This window comes from Sesamum indicum, linkage group LG2 (genome assembly GCF_000512975.1).
Source record: "Sesamum indicum cultivar Zhongzhi No. 13 linkage group LG2, S_indicum_v1.0, whole genome shotgun sequence".
Taxonomy (NCBI): Eukaryota; Viridiplantae; Streptophyta; class Magnoliopsida; order Lamiales; family Pedaliaceae; genus Sesamum; species Sesamum indicum.
In genome coordinates this window covers 15,773,956-15,789,927 of record NC_026146.1, presented here as the reverse complement: position 1 = coordinate 15,789,927, position 15,972 = coordinate 15,773,956, and the positions used below count along the sequence as shown (strand labels likewise).

General features: G+C 35.7%; 4 protein-coding genes across 7 annotated transcripts; 2 read left to right on the top strand and 2 right to left on the bottom strand.

Annotated features, from left to right (window-relative positions):
• On the top strand, nucleotides 6-1,160 carry LOC105156354 (receptor protein kinase-like protein ZAR1). The gene is made up of 2 exons (XM_011072464.2): nucleotides 6-225; nucleotides 333-1,160. Exons 1-2 carry the CDS (start codon nucleotides 6-8, stop codon nucleotides 1,001-1,003), a joined length of 891 nt encoding a protein of 296 aa, XP_011070766.2. The 3' UTR covers nucleotides 1,004-1,160.
• Nucleotides 3,583-5,280, bottom strand: LOC105156730 (auxin-responsive protein IAA32). Its single transcript, XM_011072949.2, has 4 exons — nucleotides 4,541-5,280; nucleotides 4,197-4,433; nucleotides 4,004-4,112; nucleotides 3,583-3,841 (listed from the first exon to the last, which is right to left on the bottom strand). The coding sequence occupies exons 1-4, from the start codon at nucleotides 4,671-4,673 to the stop codon at nucleotides 3,742-3,744; spliced, it is 579 nt and encodes a 192-aa protein (XP_011071251.1). The 5' UTR covers nucleotides 4,674-5,280; the 3' UTR covers nucleotides 3,583-3,741.
• LOC105156351 lies at nucleotides 8,724-11,055 on the top strand. Its single transcript, XM_011072456.2, has 5 exons — nucleotides 8,724-9,321; nucleotides 9,613-9,726; nucleotides 9,881-9,964; nucleotides 10,064-10,192; nucleotides 10,331-11,055. Exons 1-5 carry the CDS (start codon nucleotides 8,887-8,889, stop codon nucleotides 10,469-10,471), a joined length of 903 nt encoding a protein of 300 aa, XP_011070758.1. The 5' UTR covers nucleotides 8,724-8,886; the 3' UTR covers nucleotides 10,472-11,055.
• Nucleotides 10,765-15,801, bottom strand: LOC105156353. 4 transcript variants are annotated; one of them, XR_002286584.1, is made up of 10 exons: nucleotides 15,347-15,801; nucleotides 14,959-15,036; nucleotides 13,674-14,351; nucleotides 13,413-13,515; nucleotides 12,629-12,729; nucleotides 12,353-12,527; nucleotides 11,750-11,920; nucleotides 11,563-11,663; nucleotides 11,310-11,468; nucleotides 10,899-11,232 (listed from the first exon to the last, which is right to left on the bottom strand). XR_002286584.1 is itself a non-coding variant. In XM_020691868.1 (10 exons), exons 1-9 carry the CDS (start codon nucleotides 15,644-15,646, stop codon nucleotides 11,400-11,402), a joined length of 1,776 nt encoding a protein of 591 aa, XP_020547527.1. In that variant the 5' UTR covers nucleotides 15,647-15,801; the 3' UTR covers nucleotides 10,899-11,232; nucleotides 11,379-11,399. The 4 variants fall into 4 exon arrangements, 3 of the variants coding, with proteins under 3 accessions (XP_011070763.1, XP_020547527.1, XP_020547528.1); XM_020691868.1 differs by having other exon boundaries at nucleotides 11,379-11,468; XM_011072461.2 differs by having other exon boundaries at nucleotides 10,765-11,468.

Genomic DNA, 15,972 nt, shown 5'->3' with positions numbered 1-15,972 from the left:
GAATTATGTACAAAGTTGTGCTTGATGATGGACTTACATTGGCCGTTCGGAGATTGGGCGAAGGAGGTTCACAAAGGTTTAAAGAATTCCAAACTGAAGTGGAAGCTATAGGAAAGCTTAGACATGAAAACATTGTGACTCTCAGAGCTTATTATTGGTCAGTAGATGAGAAGCTGCTCATATATGATTTCATACCAAATGGCAATCTTGCTACTGCAGTTCATGGTCAGCTTAGCAAATCTCTTTTGTGCATTATTATAGTCATTTTGATTTCTTGCTTCCTTGCTTGTCGGTATAACTATAAAACTTATTGTGCATGCTGACATCCTCAGGAAAGTCAGGGTTAACGACGTTTACACCTCTTCCATGGTCCCTGCGGTTGAAAATAATGAAAGGAGTGTCGAGAGGCGTCGTTTATCTGCACGAGTGTAGTCCAAAAAAGTATGTTCATGGTGACATAAAACCATCGAATATATTGCTTGGACATGACATGGAGCCCAAAATCTCTGATTTTGGTATTGGTCGTTTGGCTAATATAACCGGCGGATCACCAACTGTGCAGTCAGGTCGAATGGTCTCCGAGAAACCACAGCAGTGGCAACAGAGCAGTACAGCTTCAGAAGCTGCAATGTTTTCCCCGGTTGTGTCCTTCAGCCCCAATTATCAAGCTCCAGAGGCGCTAAAAGTGGCGAAACCATCCCAAAAGTGGGATGTCTACTCATACGGAATAATATTACTGGAAATGATAACTGGAAGAATGCCACTAGTCCAAGTGGGAAACTCGGAAATGGATCTCGTCCAGTGGATGCAGCAACGCATCAAAGAGAAGAAACCACTTGCCAATGTTTTAGACCCTTACTTAGTTCAAGATGCTGATAAAGAAGAAGAGATGATAGCGGTTCTAAACATTGCAATGGCGTGCACGCAAAGCAGCCCCGATGCCAGACCTTCTATGCGACATGTTTCGGATGCTCTAGAAAGGGTGTCATCATCCCTTGACTGAAAGTTCATGCAGCTCTTGGAGTCGATTGCAATTGCATACGGTCGAGGGCATTTATTACCCATCAACTATCACTGTTTGTTCAAGTTTTGTGTATGAAAATGAAGGACTTCAACTTGTCTACTTCTTGATCTTACTATAAACCTTAATTCTTGTTATTTGCTGGTCTATCATTTTACATTTGTGTTTGTTCTTAATGTTGTTCCATGTTTCTCTGTCCAAGACTTTACACATATTCCTTTGAAATAATAAAATTTGTAAAGTAAAAACAAAAAGAATGAAGACATTAATTTGAAATGACAATCTTGAGCATGATGTACTAAAATGCTGAAGATTCTGGTACAGACAACATTAACTATAAATTCCTGGCACTGAAACTTATTCTCAATTTATGGCAACTTTCCAGATCTTCTTCCATCATTACTGATTCCAGCTCTTTTGCAACATACAACTACAAATAGGTGAGTCGCACGTGAACAGATATAAAGGCAATATTTCCTGTCCAGTTATACCACATACTCAAAGATTAATCCGAATTGTATTTTTTATTAATTAATATATGCAGATTATCCACATGTATTGAAAAATTATAATTTCGTATCTAATACTTCATAATTATAGGATCACTGAATCTCGATTTAGACATGTTCCATTTTCTTATTCAGTATCATCGCAACTTATAGTAAAGGTCCTGTATTATTTTTCTCACAATTATATATTTAATATAGAAAAAGATAAAAGTATTTACAACTTTATTTCTTTGGAAATGTATGTAAATTGTTTTGTGTAAAATTCAAATGTGAGCAGTCTATAGCTGTAGGGCACGAGCATGGCTAAAGTGGGAATTTGTGAGGAGTGAACTCCACAATCCACGTACACGTATTATTGGGACTTGGGAGTCTTTTCTTTGTCTAACCAATTTTTAGGTATTCATTAATTGACAACAAATTGCCAATCCTTGACTTTTAGCGTATCAGAACTTCTTGTCGGAATGTAGATTGTCAATTTTAATGTGGAGCTCATGTTTCTACAGTCCTAAACTTTGAACCATGCTCATCCGCTAATCATTCATGCAATTCGAGGTGGATGAAGTTGGAAGAAAAAAAAATTTTCGCCCCCTTTTGACTTCAACTTTGGAAAGTGTAAGAAACTCAAGTTTGTAGCAATATTAAATACTTTAGTGTTAAATACACTTTGCAATTTTAAATTATACATTTCATTTTGTTTACATCTTTAAAATATTAAAGTAATAAAAATACTCTAACAAAATAATTTGTATTGATAAGACAAAATGCGATTCTCACTTACCCCTATATTTTTTTATTCTACTTGCTAAAATATGTTTTATTAAAGTATATTCCCCCAAACTATTTTTAGTGATTTAAAATTTTACTCATATTTTATTTTAAAAATTATATTTATAATTTCTTATAAATTATGGAACACAAAATATATTTATAAGCTCAATATATGTACATATATTTTACAAAACTAAATAAATTATGTTAAAAAGTACATGTAAAAATGTGTCAATACATAATGCATATAATATTATAGAAACACTATGTTATATAACTTAAAAACTTTTATCCAATTACATGTCCACGTAATAAAAATATAGCATATCATTACTTAAAAATATAGAATATTATATATTAATTATATTATAAATTTACATATTTTAAAGTATATATATTCGATGTAATATATTTTAAATTTATATTGATAATTTATTCTAAAAAGTTCAGTATATATAACAAAACAGACAAAAATTATGTACACTTTTTACAAGTTGTATAAAAAAATAAGAATTGTAAATTTATAGAGTTTATATAGATTTTATACTCAGTATAAAAATTATAAATTTTGGATAGCGTTTATTGAATAAGTGAGAGAAAGATATTGTGATGATAAAAAAAATGAGCGGCAAAACAAGACAGAAATGTGCTAGTTATCTTTTTTAAGAAAACCCATTATTGGTTAGTAAAGAACACAAATGAAAGGATAAAAAAAGGTCGATTGACAAAAGGAAAATAATTTACAAGATATGATTTATCTGCATCTAAAGTATCACTTCCAACAAATATTGAACTTAAAAAAAAAGAGAAATTTCTTTCTTTCGAAATCGTTTGATATATGAGATGAATTGAATCTAGTAGTTCAATTTCTTACTTGTTTCAATTGAGTTGCATGGATTTGGATACGTATAAAAAACCACAAAAAAAGAGTTTTTTTTTATGGTTGTTCCATATACGTCGGCTTTGGCTCGACTGAATGTTCTCACGAAACTTGAGTTAAGTTATAGAAAAAAACAGGATTCTTGCATTTAAATAAGTTTAGCCAAACACCCTCTTAATCCAAATTCAAACTTTAGATCAGTGTGCTTTCTATAATACTTCATTTCCAACTTGGTGAAGGATCTTTCTACTTTGTAGGGGAGCAACAAAAGAAATCAAAGTTACTGTACTTCTCTATAGTTCATTAAATCTGTGTAGTTATATGGCCTTCCTATGCTGCATTTTAGCACTGAAGTGCTAAAAGAGTTCTGTTTTCAAGCCAATAGATAAGAACATATTGTAGAAGCAAGAAATCAGGCCAAGAATTTCTTATGGAAAGGATCTGAACCAGCATACACTCTCTTAGCAAAGACTAATGGCAAATCTAAATTGAGTACACGGGAACAGTTTAGATCAGATTCTAAGAAAATTAATTTGTGGAAGTCATTCTGATTTTCTTGTATGTTAAAGTTGGAGAGAGTGGAGCAATGCTGATGAAGAGGGCAAGCGACGAGCATCGTCCTTGCATGCAATTCTCAGCCTCTTCACGCGATCCAAGAACTCCCTGTCCACGATCATCAATTCATCAGACGGTGAAAACCTCAGGATAAGCAGTAAAATATGATTCGTTCTTGAGGCGAATGCATAAACATTGAACATGTTGTTTTAAGATGAATCGCCGTTTTTCTATTCAGGGCAGAAACTAACATAAATTACTGATACTTACTTCCATGGGACGTCCCCAACGGTCCTCCATTCATCATCCTTGTCTTTGTAAAACAAGGAGAATGGCGAGTCAGCATGGAACAACCTCAGACCAGATATCGATTGTTTTCCTGATCAATTGTATGACAGTTCCTCATCAAATTTTAGTATAGAACAACCAAGATACACAAACTTGATTATGTTTTTCAACATACCAAACATGTCTTCCAGTTGAATTGCAAGACTGAAATAGTCCATATGGTCAAGGATGCAAATCTTTCTACCAACAAGCACCCCGTCCATGTTAACTTTCACGTAAGTCCAACGTTGTTTGCTTTGAATTCCCTCTGATTCCTCGTCACAGTTTTCCTTAACTCTCTGCGGGTTAAGACAAACAGTTTTTTTCAGCTGAGGATGCAGCTGATGCCAGTCTACCAGGACATCATAATTCTCTGCAATAAACAGCAACATGGATATGTAACATCCTTGAAAGACATTTTGAAGTTGGATAACATTGTAAGAAAGCATAACCTTTAGAAAGCGAAATGATCTTATGTACCATGAGAGGAAGGGTAACAAGCCTCGGGCTGCAATGCTCGTAGACTTAGTCCCAAATCAATGATGTTAGAGTCATCTTTGCTTAGATAGTATTCCGCGTGATTTAAAAGGTAGCCTGATGCATTTGAATCCATGGTTGAAGATACGTGCACAAATATAGTTATCACTACTGTTATCAGCTCTATTACATCGATATCCTGATGCCCGTGTATTTATATTTCCATTTGTAAAACCTGAGATCAGAGATGGTAAGAAGAAGTGGGGACAGAGGTGGACAACAATGACTTTATCCCATTACCAATCATTGAGCAGCAGTTATGAATTCTGCCAATCTTAACATGTTGATGTTCAGAGGAGTTAGCAAGAGAACACAAGGACAAAGGATGGGCTCAAGTGATACACCAAAAGTAGGCTTGGATTCTTGCATCCCCATATTGCTACACAAATCCTTCTTGCTCAGCTGACAGTTCTCAGTAGCAGAAAAACATGCTAGTGTTTCATTGTCCAAGTCGATCCGTTCACTGACTAGGAAACTTGTCACAATAACGACACAAATTCGGTAAGTTTAGAACGATTCTTGTTGCTTTTCTGCGCCCCAGTGTGTTGTACCAGAGACAACGTATCCAAGATTCAGAGAAATTAGTTTAGGCAGTGTAACATAAGGTTTAATGAAGTAGATAGAGTAGCATAGTTTTCATAATTTGTCCCACATCGAACGTTTAAAGAAGCGTCTACAAGTGGTCGAGTATAAGTGAGGAGTTCTGGGACCGAATTAAGCATACCTTTCTCGGCCTTTTGGCTAAGATCAAGTGTAGTATCTGTTCTTATCAGTTTAATATCTGATACGTGAGCCATTGGCTCACATGATATTAAATTAATTTTTTTAGGGGGAGAGCCCGTCACAGCAGCTTGCTGCTGGGTCTCTCGCGCGTCGTCTTGGCGTTGCACTATTGCCTTGGCCTGGCGCACCCCACCAATTCCAAGTTCGCATGTTTGTTCTGTAAGTCCCTGGGTAACGGTCCTTCTCAAACAGTGGGTACAAGAAGAATTCTGGCGGTATATACTGCTTGTTTGTTTTCTTGCTGTTTGCTTTTTCAGTGAGAGTTCATCTGGTATTACTCATAGAAAATCTCTCCAAACGAATGTGATTTTGATCCTTTGAACTACTCGATGAATTTAGATTGTTTTAGTCCATCATGACCATAGAACGAATATATCCAACAATAAATCTAATTCCGAATTATAGAGCATATGATGGAAACCCCGAATAAACAAAATGTTGAACCAACAATAAATCTAATTCTGAATTATAGAGCAGAACCAACAATAAATCTAATTCTGAATTATAGAGCATATGATCAAAACCCGAATGAACAAAATGTTGAATTGAATCGTACCTGTCCTATGCTAGGAGGTTTTTGATCCTCGTTGCTTTACAATCTTTCTCATGTACACCTTTTCCCAAGTACGAGTTCTGCTTGTAGGGATATGGGGCTCACGTTCGTCATAGGAACTTTCTAGCTCTACTCACTCTTGGCCCTTCTAGTCTCTTCCGGTTCTGTTTGCTACTGCAGGTGATTGAATTAAAGATAGAATTATCCCATGAGTTCTTTTATACAATATAAATCAATCATCGAGAGAATGTAAGAGACATGCACAATGATGTTTTTAAGATTCCATGTTCAGTCCTCAATCACAGGTTTGATCCATCAAAACCGAAATTCAATAGAAGAAGTGATGTGATATCCCTAGTTAATATTTCCCACATCGATAAGAACATGTGCAAGTATACGGAAATGTCTACAAAAGGAGCTGGAAGGATATTGGGCTCCATACTTACCTGGACGGGGTCAATGGGTGATCAATAAGGCCCATGGCCTAGGTTGGCGACCTCCATTGCACTTAGGAGGGGCGCCCGCCTAAGGTCGGCCCAAGTGGTCGAGCCTACGTCATAATTTGTGGTAGAGGGGGCCTGCGTTCGCGCGGCCCCTGCCCAATTCTAGTTCTAAAATTTGTTTGGCTTAGCATGGTCGTGGGCTCATCAAAATTTGGTTTGTGGATTCTTGGCCATCCGTGAGTAGGCGAAAAATCTCAGTAAAAGATAATTGGTTCTTGAAAAATTTGTAGAATTTTTGTAAAGAATATGCAAAGTGGAATTTTCCTCCTTTTAATTAATAATAGAGTGATATAAAGAAATTATGGTTATGGATATAAATTTTTAATAAAATGTATACTTTAAAAAAAGTGGAAACAAATTTACATAATGTTCTTGTTTTGGGGTATTTTGAGAGAGAAAAACAAAGATAAATAAAAATAAGTTAGAGATAGTGTGTATGATTGGATTTATTTTTAGAGATAATATAAAATAAGTATGGTATGTTTGATGTTGGATAGTGAGGAGACAAAGTACTGTTCATTGTCAAATCACGTCTCTTTTATATATATTTATATATATATATGTATAAAAATATATATTTATTTAGAGTGATTTAAAATAAATATTATTTTTTAATTAATTATATTTTTTGAAAAAAGTAATTAAAACTTTTTTAAGATAATCAAAAATATATTCAAAACTTACAAAACTAAGCAAACCAAACATAGTCTATATTTTGGCCAAAATCAAAACCAAAGATAGTGTATATGTTTAATGTTGTGTTTGGGAGACAAAAATTAGTATTATTGTCAAATCATGTAATTTTATATATATTTATGCATATGTATGTGTGCATATATATGTATGTATTTATGTCAAAACAGTTAAAAACACTTAATTTAAATATTTTTTAAATGATCACAATTATTGGGTATGTTTTGACTTGTTTCGAAAATAATTTGAAAATGAAAACAAACATTATTAAATTCTTTCACTACTCTTATTATTTCGTCGATGGTTATTTGAATAATTAAAATAATTGACAATTAAAACATGTATTTAGAAAAAAGAATGTATTAAGTAGATGCATATGTATGAGCAATGCAATACAATTTCAAAACCTACAGTTGAGTGAATATTTTTTGGGTGTAAGAAAATGATTCCATATCGAGATAATATGAATCTCATTGATATTCCAAAATACATGCTTCAAAATGAGAGTTGTAGAATTTGAAATAATTGATAATACGAAATCACCCAACTAAATCCAAAGTATTTATGATTAAAAATGTAAAATTCTCACTTTCAGATTCATTAATCAAACACATAATATAAAATTTTGAATTGCTAATTACGTATGTATATGAATGTCTCATCAAGTGGCAGTATTTTAATGTCTCTTTTTGTATGCAAGTACCAAGATAATACAATATGTTTGCATGCATGCTGGCCGCTGATGTCACTTCAACATATGTATATACCATTTTACTTTTACATTAAATAATTATATTTTTTAAGAGTTAATTACATTTAATTTTTTTGTAATAATACAAAATTATACTTTCTCAAAAAATTCCAAAATTACACCTACACTCCCTCCGATTTCACACATCTAACGCCCTATCATTATAGTTTAAATGAAAAATATTGACGTTAGAAGATAAATTACGTAAATTTGATTTATATCTCATTTGCCATTTGCATATAATAATTTTGTAATTATAAGAAAAAAAAAATAATAATATTAACCTCAATTCATATACATGTGTATTACATTTGTCCCCTTATAAATATAAAAATATACATGATAATGTTAAATGGCGAGTAAAATTTAAAATTTATATAATTTTTTTTATTAACATTAGTATTTTCTGTTTAAATTCTAAAGAAACGGCGCAAGTATAAAATGGAGAGTTTTCGAAAATAATAAGTATAACTTTAATTTTAAAAGAAATAATAATATAATTTTATAGTTTTAAAGATGATTTAAATATAATTATCCCTGCTTTTAATTTGAAGACATGTCAATCTATATATATAAAGAAAAACATGCCAATTTATCTTCATTGTAATATGGATTGCAACACAAAAGTGTAATAAAAGATGGATACCACGCATCATTTTCCGTACTCATTAAAGGTGAATGAGGTTAGGAGACATGTAGGACAGTGTCGCAGAGCAGAGAGATGACAGAAGAGAAAAAAATGTTGAACAAGTGAAGGACAAAAGTGCTGTGGGTTGTCATTAACAACGCAGGAACGTGGGACAGTAAAAACAAACAACACAGCAGAAGATAGACAACTGTATTTTTTGGACAAATAAAATACCCCTTTTCTTTTGTCACATCTCATTCTTCATTCTTCCTTCCAACAAATTCAAACTCAACAATATTCCTTCAAATTCATCAATTTTCAAATTCTTGAAATTAGGATTCTTTTCTTTCTTCAAGCAACTCATTTACACATCCAATCATGCCCCGGGCAAGAAATGAACACAGGAAACAGAAAATCCACTGCAAATTAGCCTCATTTTCAGACACCAAACCTCGTTCATCTTCCATGGTAACATCCAATGACAGCCATGCAACTGAATCAAGAAACTTGGTTGGCAAGAATTCCAAGAAAAAGAAGATGCTTTTGTTTGTGAAATTTAGAGGGCTGGGGTGTAAAGGGAGTTCATTGCCTGCATCAACGCCGGCAATCATCCGGTCGGCCGCTGATTGGGAATCTAAGCAGACAGGGAAGGAAAGAAACCGTAGGAGGAAAAGAGAGCAGGAAAACCGGAGAAATCCAGGAAACGTTGTGGTTGATGTCCCTGATGTTTGTTGCACTCCTCCAGGAGTCGGGATTGCTTCTGATTTTGCACCGAGGACTAGGAGCAATGCCCCAAGAATTGATCACAGAAAGGTACATATGATTCAAAATCCATGAAAGCTTGTCTCGCATTGTTAAATTTTAGAAAAACCTTTTGACTTGCTTGAGTGAACTTTCTTGTTTTTACCCTGTGAACCTTGAAATATGAGTAATTAGACCATGACTCTGAGCGGGGTGCAAGAGCAGATCTTATTCAGTGTTTGATTCCTTTTCTAGTTGGTTATCTTTCCCATTGTTTTCCACAGATCTTCAAGCAAATGCTATGTGGCCATAAACTATGAAAAGTTATCTTTTTGCAATACTGACTCAATCTTGTTACAATAGCATCCTCGTGAAGCTAGGAGAAATGAAGATACTTCAGGTCCAAATTTTCCGGCAATTTTATCAAGTGGTTTTGGCTCAAGAAGTAATCATGGGTCTGCAGGGCAGATCATAGAGGTCTGGCCTAAACTTCTGCTTCTGTTCCAACATGTGTTGATTGACTCTTCTCATTTCAGCTTTAAACCTCTGCACGGAGTAGATATTTAATATCAAATATGATTTCCATAATGGTGCATTATAATGTTTTAAAATCAAGACATGAAAAATGCAGACACTGATGTCCCAACAAAGAATCCTCCACGGACAAGATCGATACCAAGACTGGAGACTCAATGTCGATGATATGTCTTATGAGGTGCTCCCTGACATCTAATCGGAGAAAGCAATCTACAGTAGTAGAGTTGATGGATCTTTTGGCCAAAGTTTTGATTCTGTTGTGTTAATTATGTAACAGGAGCTGCTTGATTTGAGTGAGAAGATTGGGTATGTGGGCTCTGGCTTGCGAGAAGAAGAGATATCCAGGTGCCTAAGGAGATTCAAGCACTTCAACCCTGAGAGAGATTGGAAATGTAGCATTTGCCAAGTGAGCTCTGCTTTCTTATTTTGATTCTTCTAACTTTTCTTTCCTTTAGAAGGAATATCATTGAAGATTGCATACCTCCTAATTGGATGGACACTAACTTGAGTGGTATGCAAATAAATATATGTTGTATTAATGCAGGAGAAATACAGAAGAGATGGTGATGTAGTTACATTAGATTGTGGTCACCATCATCATGTACGATGCATAAAGCAGTGGCTCCTACAGAAAAATGAGTGTCCTGTCTGCAAATCTCCTGCCCTGCCCGGCAAGTCCAGATGAGCATGCGTGTTTGTATCATTTCTGGCAACCATGTAACATTAGGTTGCAGAAGCTGTTAAAAGAAGATATTATTTCCCCATAGCTACCCATGTTGTTTGCTAAGCTATTTTATTTGCAATTCTAATAGCACAAGCAGTTGCATTTCCTCAATCATTCAAATCCATTTAATTTCTTAATAGTTCCGTGGTTGGAGGAGTCTGGCCGTCAAGAGACTTCCAAGCACAATCCCTCCATTACCAGCAATATGATAGTTACATTTGTCACTCATGTCTTTGGCATCGAACAAAAGTTCATGTTTCATAACATAAAATCGTTATCAACTTGTCATAAAAATCTGCATCACATGTATATTCCTTCAAGTTGTAAACTCATGTTACATATTCTCTTCATTAAATACAAGCTGGTAGATTACATAAAACAACAGAACTACAAAGTCCGGGCAGTACCCATGAGATTGCTGTAGATTAGGTTGAACAGGCACTACCCCTATGTTCTAGAATCAACGCCCAATAAATTGTGTCAATACAGATACTTCTAGTTCACAATTTTTGGAGAGGAAAACGAAATCAAATCTGAATATGAAACTTACAGAAAAGAATTAAAAGCATGATATGAGATGAAAGCTAACAAGGAACCTTTCATGTATGACTTAATTCGGAGCTTTCAAGGTTGAAGTTCTCTTGCGAAGAGATGACATGCCACACACCCCACATCAAGAAAAGGAACACATTTAATCGATCATGAGATTATTTTGTATTTTTCTGAAAATAAAGCAGGACGTTAGAATAGCTGACCAGCACACAGGACCTAGCCATGGCATCGACATAAGAACACACACCATAATAACCGATAATATTAACGAGGGTGAGGTAATAATGCCAATGAAATGCAAAGCTTGCTGCTTAACTATTTTCATCCAGGGTCATCGCTATGATTTTTGATCCAAGTCATGACAGCTTAGAAATTCGATTATACACGGGTATATTTGTTCCACAGCCTGCAGATATTAGGTGAGTTCAAACAATCAAGCTTGAGTCAACAACCTCCTAAAGATTTTTAACCGTCAGAAAAGAAAGCATAAAAATACATACCAGCCGTCCTCCCACCAAGTCATAATGAGCATAATGTGGACCATTGGGTTCCCCAAACACTTTATATGTGACCAAATGTTCAGGAACGAGCTTCACGGTCTCTGCTTGACATATTAGAAAGAAAAAAATTTAAAAGTGATGCTAAGACTTAACTGAAGTATATAGTTGGACCACGAAGAAAACAAACCATATACAGCTTCTGGTGGGCAAATCAAGTCCCGGTCTCCAGCAAGAGCCAAGACAGGAACATTACTTTTATGAAGATGATCCTTGTAGAAAAATGTACCACTTCTATCCCGGAGACCCCCCTCACGGAAAGCAGTTGTGAGCTGCAATAATAGTTTAGCAGGAATAGTACCTGTCAACAGTGAGAAATATTACCAATCATGAAATCAAAATTAAAGAAATTCAAAGAGATATATTGAGATCTTCCTCGTATACATAAAAAAGAGCGATTACTAGATGTAGGCTAGTGATGCCCTTTAGCATTGCTCAACAAATCTCTCTTTCAGAACTAAAGAAAGAAGAAGATATTTTACTGGTAGCTATACTAAAAGTATCCTATTACAGGCAATAATGATCTGTGTGATGGCAGTCGTCATCACTTATCATGTAAAGTGCAAACTTGAGATCAGTAACCTCGACAATCTCCCTTCAGTACTGTTTCCAATATGTTAATAAACATCTAAGAGGCGTTATAGGATTAAATAAAAAATAAATGCAGTTGCTATTTGTAATTGAACAAAAGTACAGAAGCTGGTAAATAGTGCAGGGAAATGTCTAGACTCACAAAAATTATTTAGGACAAGCTTCTTCAACAGCTCAGGATGCATCATATCCTGAGCTGATATCAGGTCATTCAGCCATGACAAGACATAAGGTGGGCGGGAAGAAAGAGGATAAGCTGCAGAAAGTAATGCTCCTAAAGGAACAACAGGCACATTGAGAGCCTGTGCAGGATCAGCCTACAGGACAGACAGGAAAATTATAACACTCAGCAGATGAGGTAAGAATTGACATTTGACCCAATGGAGCTGGCAAACAGCCAAAACAGATTGCTACTTACAAGGGGAAGAAGCAGTTTGAGCGATGATCTCGATGATGTGTAGTCAAGTGATGAGGCCAATGTAACAATAGCAGCTAATCCAGGATCTCTTCCTTCTGAACCTTTAAGAAAATCAACAGTATGAAATGATGGAGAAAAAACATAGACAGAGTCACAGAACCAAAAATGTGTAGATTGAGACATGATCATGACAGGAAATTGCCAGAAGACTATGATAACATAAGACGATAAAAGCTTCAGCAGTCATGTGTTCAATGAACCAAACAAGACATAAAAGCATGATATTGACTAGAAGAACTATTAAAAGGAACCACAGAAACTAATGATCAACTAAAACAATTAATGGATTACCACTCAAGGAATTAGTAAGAAAAAAAAAACCAGTGTACACTTGTTTGCCAGCCTAGTTAAAGTAATAAACTGTAATTGCATACCAAAAGAAAAAGTAGAATTGATTAGAGAAACCATCAAATATTCAGCTTTTCAATATACTTCTTTATAAGAATCATTTCAAATTCTGATGGAAAAGAAAATTGCAAGTATCCCTTAAGATAGCTATTGACTTTGCAGACATCATAAGAAAGAACATAATAATTCAGAGTCAAAACAAGTATGGTTTCAGGACAGTTGGCTACAGAAAAGATAAGACCCAAACTAATAGTCTACTTCCAGAGACAGAGTGGCCCTATACTTGGTATTCCAATTACACAAAAGCAAATTGTTTTGAAATGAATACAAGTAGCATGTTTACTAGGTAATATACTAATATTGCAATCCAACTCACTGTATCGTGATAGCATGGCGTATAGCAGGATACCCCCCATGGAGTGACCAATTGCAAATAATCGGCCATCCTTTGGTTTGCTTTGGGCCCTTATATATTCCATCTGAAACGGACAAAGGGACAGAATACAGATTATCAATGATAATAAAAGAGATAAAGTAACTCAAAATACAATGTCAGCAGGTGTAACAATTTGGTTTCACACTAAAAGTAAATGTTAGCAACATGCATGGCCATCACCAAAAAGAAATGTCACCTCACCGCAGCAGGAACATCTTGTTCCAAATAATGATCAAAGTCCCAATCATATTTGACAATCAAGTCCAATTGTTTCTGGAAATCTTCCACAGTGGTTATTAGGCGCCCATGCATATCAAAAAATTGAGGTGAAACAGAGCGTTGACCTTCTTCGATGATATCTACTAGTTTCTGACTTAGATCCCTAATCTGGCCAGCTACACCAGAACTTTGCCTTGCTTCCAGCAAACTCAAAAGCTTTCCCCTTACTTCACTAAGGCGTTCGAATATAAAGGAATCCTCCAAGAGTTCTGATATTTGATCAAACAATTTGGCAGACATAATCTTTGACTGACTTTCACTAAGAAAGCCAGAAAGTCTTTCTGACAAGCGCGTAAAAGTTTCCGTCAATTCTGTGACCAGTCTTGATTCGTCCCATGCTGTTTCAACACTAACTGGTTCTTCATTGACCACAGCCATCTCAGGTTTTTCTGAGGTATCCTGGACCAGGGATGACCGAGTGTCTGAAGAGAGAGCCCCATTGGTCGCATTCTCTGCAGCAGCTTCCATTTGCTCAGATTTTTCATGAGCCAACTTCTCAATGTCTTTACGATCTGATCCTCGAGTGCTCAACCCAGCCCCTCGGACCTCTAGAACCCAGGTATCAAATCCTTGGCCACACATATAACGGGCAAATGAAGACTGCACAGTGTTTTACCGAAAGAAAAACTGTGATTAGTTTTTCTTTTACTTCTTTGTCCTTTTGAGGATGAAAGTATTAGTAAAAAAATGCTATAGCAGAAATAGTAATCCAATTCCATGCATGCCCATAGCATTCCAGAATAGAAATGGTACTGGATTCATGCTTAGTCATAAAATTCAATGATCATATCTGTTCCGATGTTAGACCATCACCAAGCATATCTTGATTGTTTGTATTTCACACTATGAGTCTCTTCCCCTTGAGAACTCCCAAATACATCTATCATCTAGTCAAAGATTGTTTTCAAGCTCACCTATCAATCTAAAGATAGGTAAAGATCCATGGTAAACATGCTATCTAAGCAACTACTTAGCTTCTAAGAGAATATATCTGTATAGCAACTCACACACACCATAGAGGAGAAAAGAAAGGCTTCATATCCAACCAAAATGAAACATGCCTTGGGAAGAAATTCAGCAATCAACCCTCATGAGTCCATTTTTATAAGACATGCATCCAATTATCTACACAAAATCTTTTCCCACATAAAGCAAATCCCAATTTAGAACAATAGCACGTTTATGTATAGAAGAGAAGGAAACTAACCCCAGGAGCCAGATCATATCCAATGGCATTTGTTCCAACACCCGATAACAGCATCAGTGGATGATTTCTTGCTGGAGCCTGCTTCCAAATAAAATTCATTTGAATTTATATTTCTGTCCCGAGAGTAAAAATCTTTCTCATTTACGTTGCATATACAAACAAAAAGCAACAAAGTTAAACTAACGCATCACAGTTTTACAACTTAAGAGAAAATTCTCAAACTCAATTGTCCTCCCAGTTAAATGGAAATCAAAATCTGCAAAAGCTCATCCGTACTTCCACCAAGTGTAACAAATATCTATCTTAACATAGAAATTTAATGTTTCTGCTGCGTATTGATCCAGGTGGGAACAATACCTGTGGCGAGGGATCCAGGTGGGAACAATACCTGTGGCGAGGGCTTATAGCGCCAGAGAGCGAGTCGCCAGTCGGAGTTGTTGACCGTGACGTAATGGAGCTCGTCGGCCGTGCAAATAGGCGGTTTATTGGGAAGCTTCTCAGTTTCAGCCGATTGAGTCTCGTTGGTGGAGAAAGCTCTGACACTCACAACTTCGAGTGTAAGGCGGCGGAACGCAGCTGGGGGTGGGAAGAGAAATCGGTGGTGGGGGAAATGTAGGCGGTGGTGGTGGCGAAAAGTGGAAGCGGCAAACTGTATCGCCGGATTAATGTTGGATTGGGCGATCACCATCGCTGATTGATAAGTATCTGCTAGATTTTGCGAATTTTGATTTGAATTCCAAAGCGTCGTTTTTTAATTTTTGGTTTGTTTGACTCTGATGAGTTGATAATTTGGAAGGGGCGGAATGGGATTGATTTGGTTTTGGTATAAAAGCTAACACCGACACGTCATAAGACGCCTTCTTTTATTCACAACACCGCACCCCATACACAATACATCTAACGTAACACTCATCTTCACCCTATAATTTCTTTGTTTCCTTAAAAAATCTAGATAATTATATTCACACCCCAAAATTTATATTATATTTATACAAATTATTTATATTTTTTATA

Coding starts and splice junctions, on each gene's coding strand:
- LOC105156354 (XM_011072464.2), top strand. CDS start 6: ATGTACAAAGTTGTGCTTGATGATGGACTTACATTGGCCGTTCGGAGA. Junction 226..332: donor TCTTGCTACTGCAGTTCATG/GTCAGCTTAGCA, acceptor TGACATCCTCAG/GAAAGTCAGGGTTAACGACG.
- LOC105156351 (XM_011072456.2), top strand. CDS start 8,887: ATGCCCCGGGCAAGAAATGAACACAGGAAACAGAAAATCCACTGCAAA. Junction 9,727..9,880: donor CTGCAGGGCAGATCATAGAG/GTCTGGCCTAAA, acceptor TGAAAAATGCAG/ACACTGATGTCCCAACAAAG. Junction 10,193..10,330: donor GGAAATGTAGCATTTGCCAA/GTGAGCTCTGCT, acceptor GTATTAATGCAG/GAGAAATACAGAAGAGATGG.
- LOC105156730 (XM_011072949.2), bottom strand. CDS start 4,673: ATGGATTCAAATGCATCAGGCTACCTTTTAAATCACGCGGAATACTAT. Junction 4,113..4,196: donor TCAACTGGAAGACATGTTTG/GTATGTTGAAAA, acceptor ACAATTGATCAG/GAAAACAATCGATATCTGGT. Junction 3,842..4,003: donor GTTGGGGACGTCCCATGGAA/GTAAGTATCAGT, acceptor GATCGTGGACAG/GGAGTTCTTGGATCGCGTGA.
- LOC105156353 (XM_011072461.2), bottom strand. CDS start 15,646: ATGGTGATCGCCCAATCCAACATTAATCCGGCGATACAGTTTGCCGCT. Junction 11,664..11,749: donor CCCACCAGAAGCTGTATATG/GTTTGTTTTCTT, acceptor TATGTCAAGCAG/AGACCGTGAAGCTCGTTCCT. Junction 11,469..11,562: donor ACTTGGTGGGAGGACGGCTG/GTATGTATTTTT, acceptor TAATATCTGCAG/GCTGTGGAACAAATATACCC.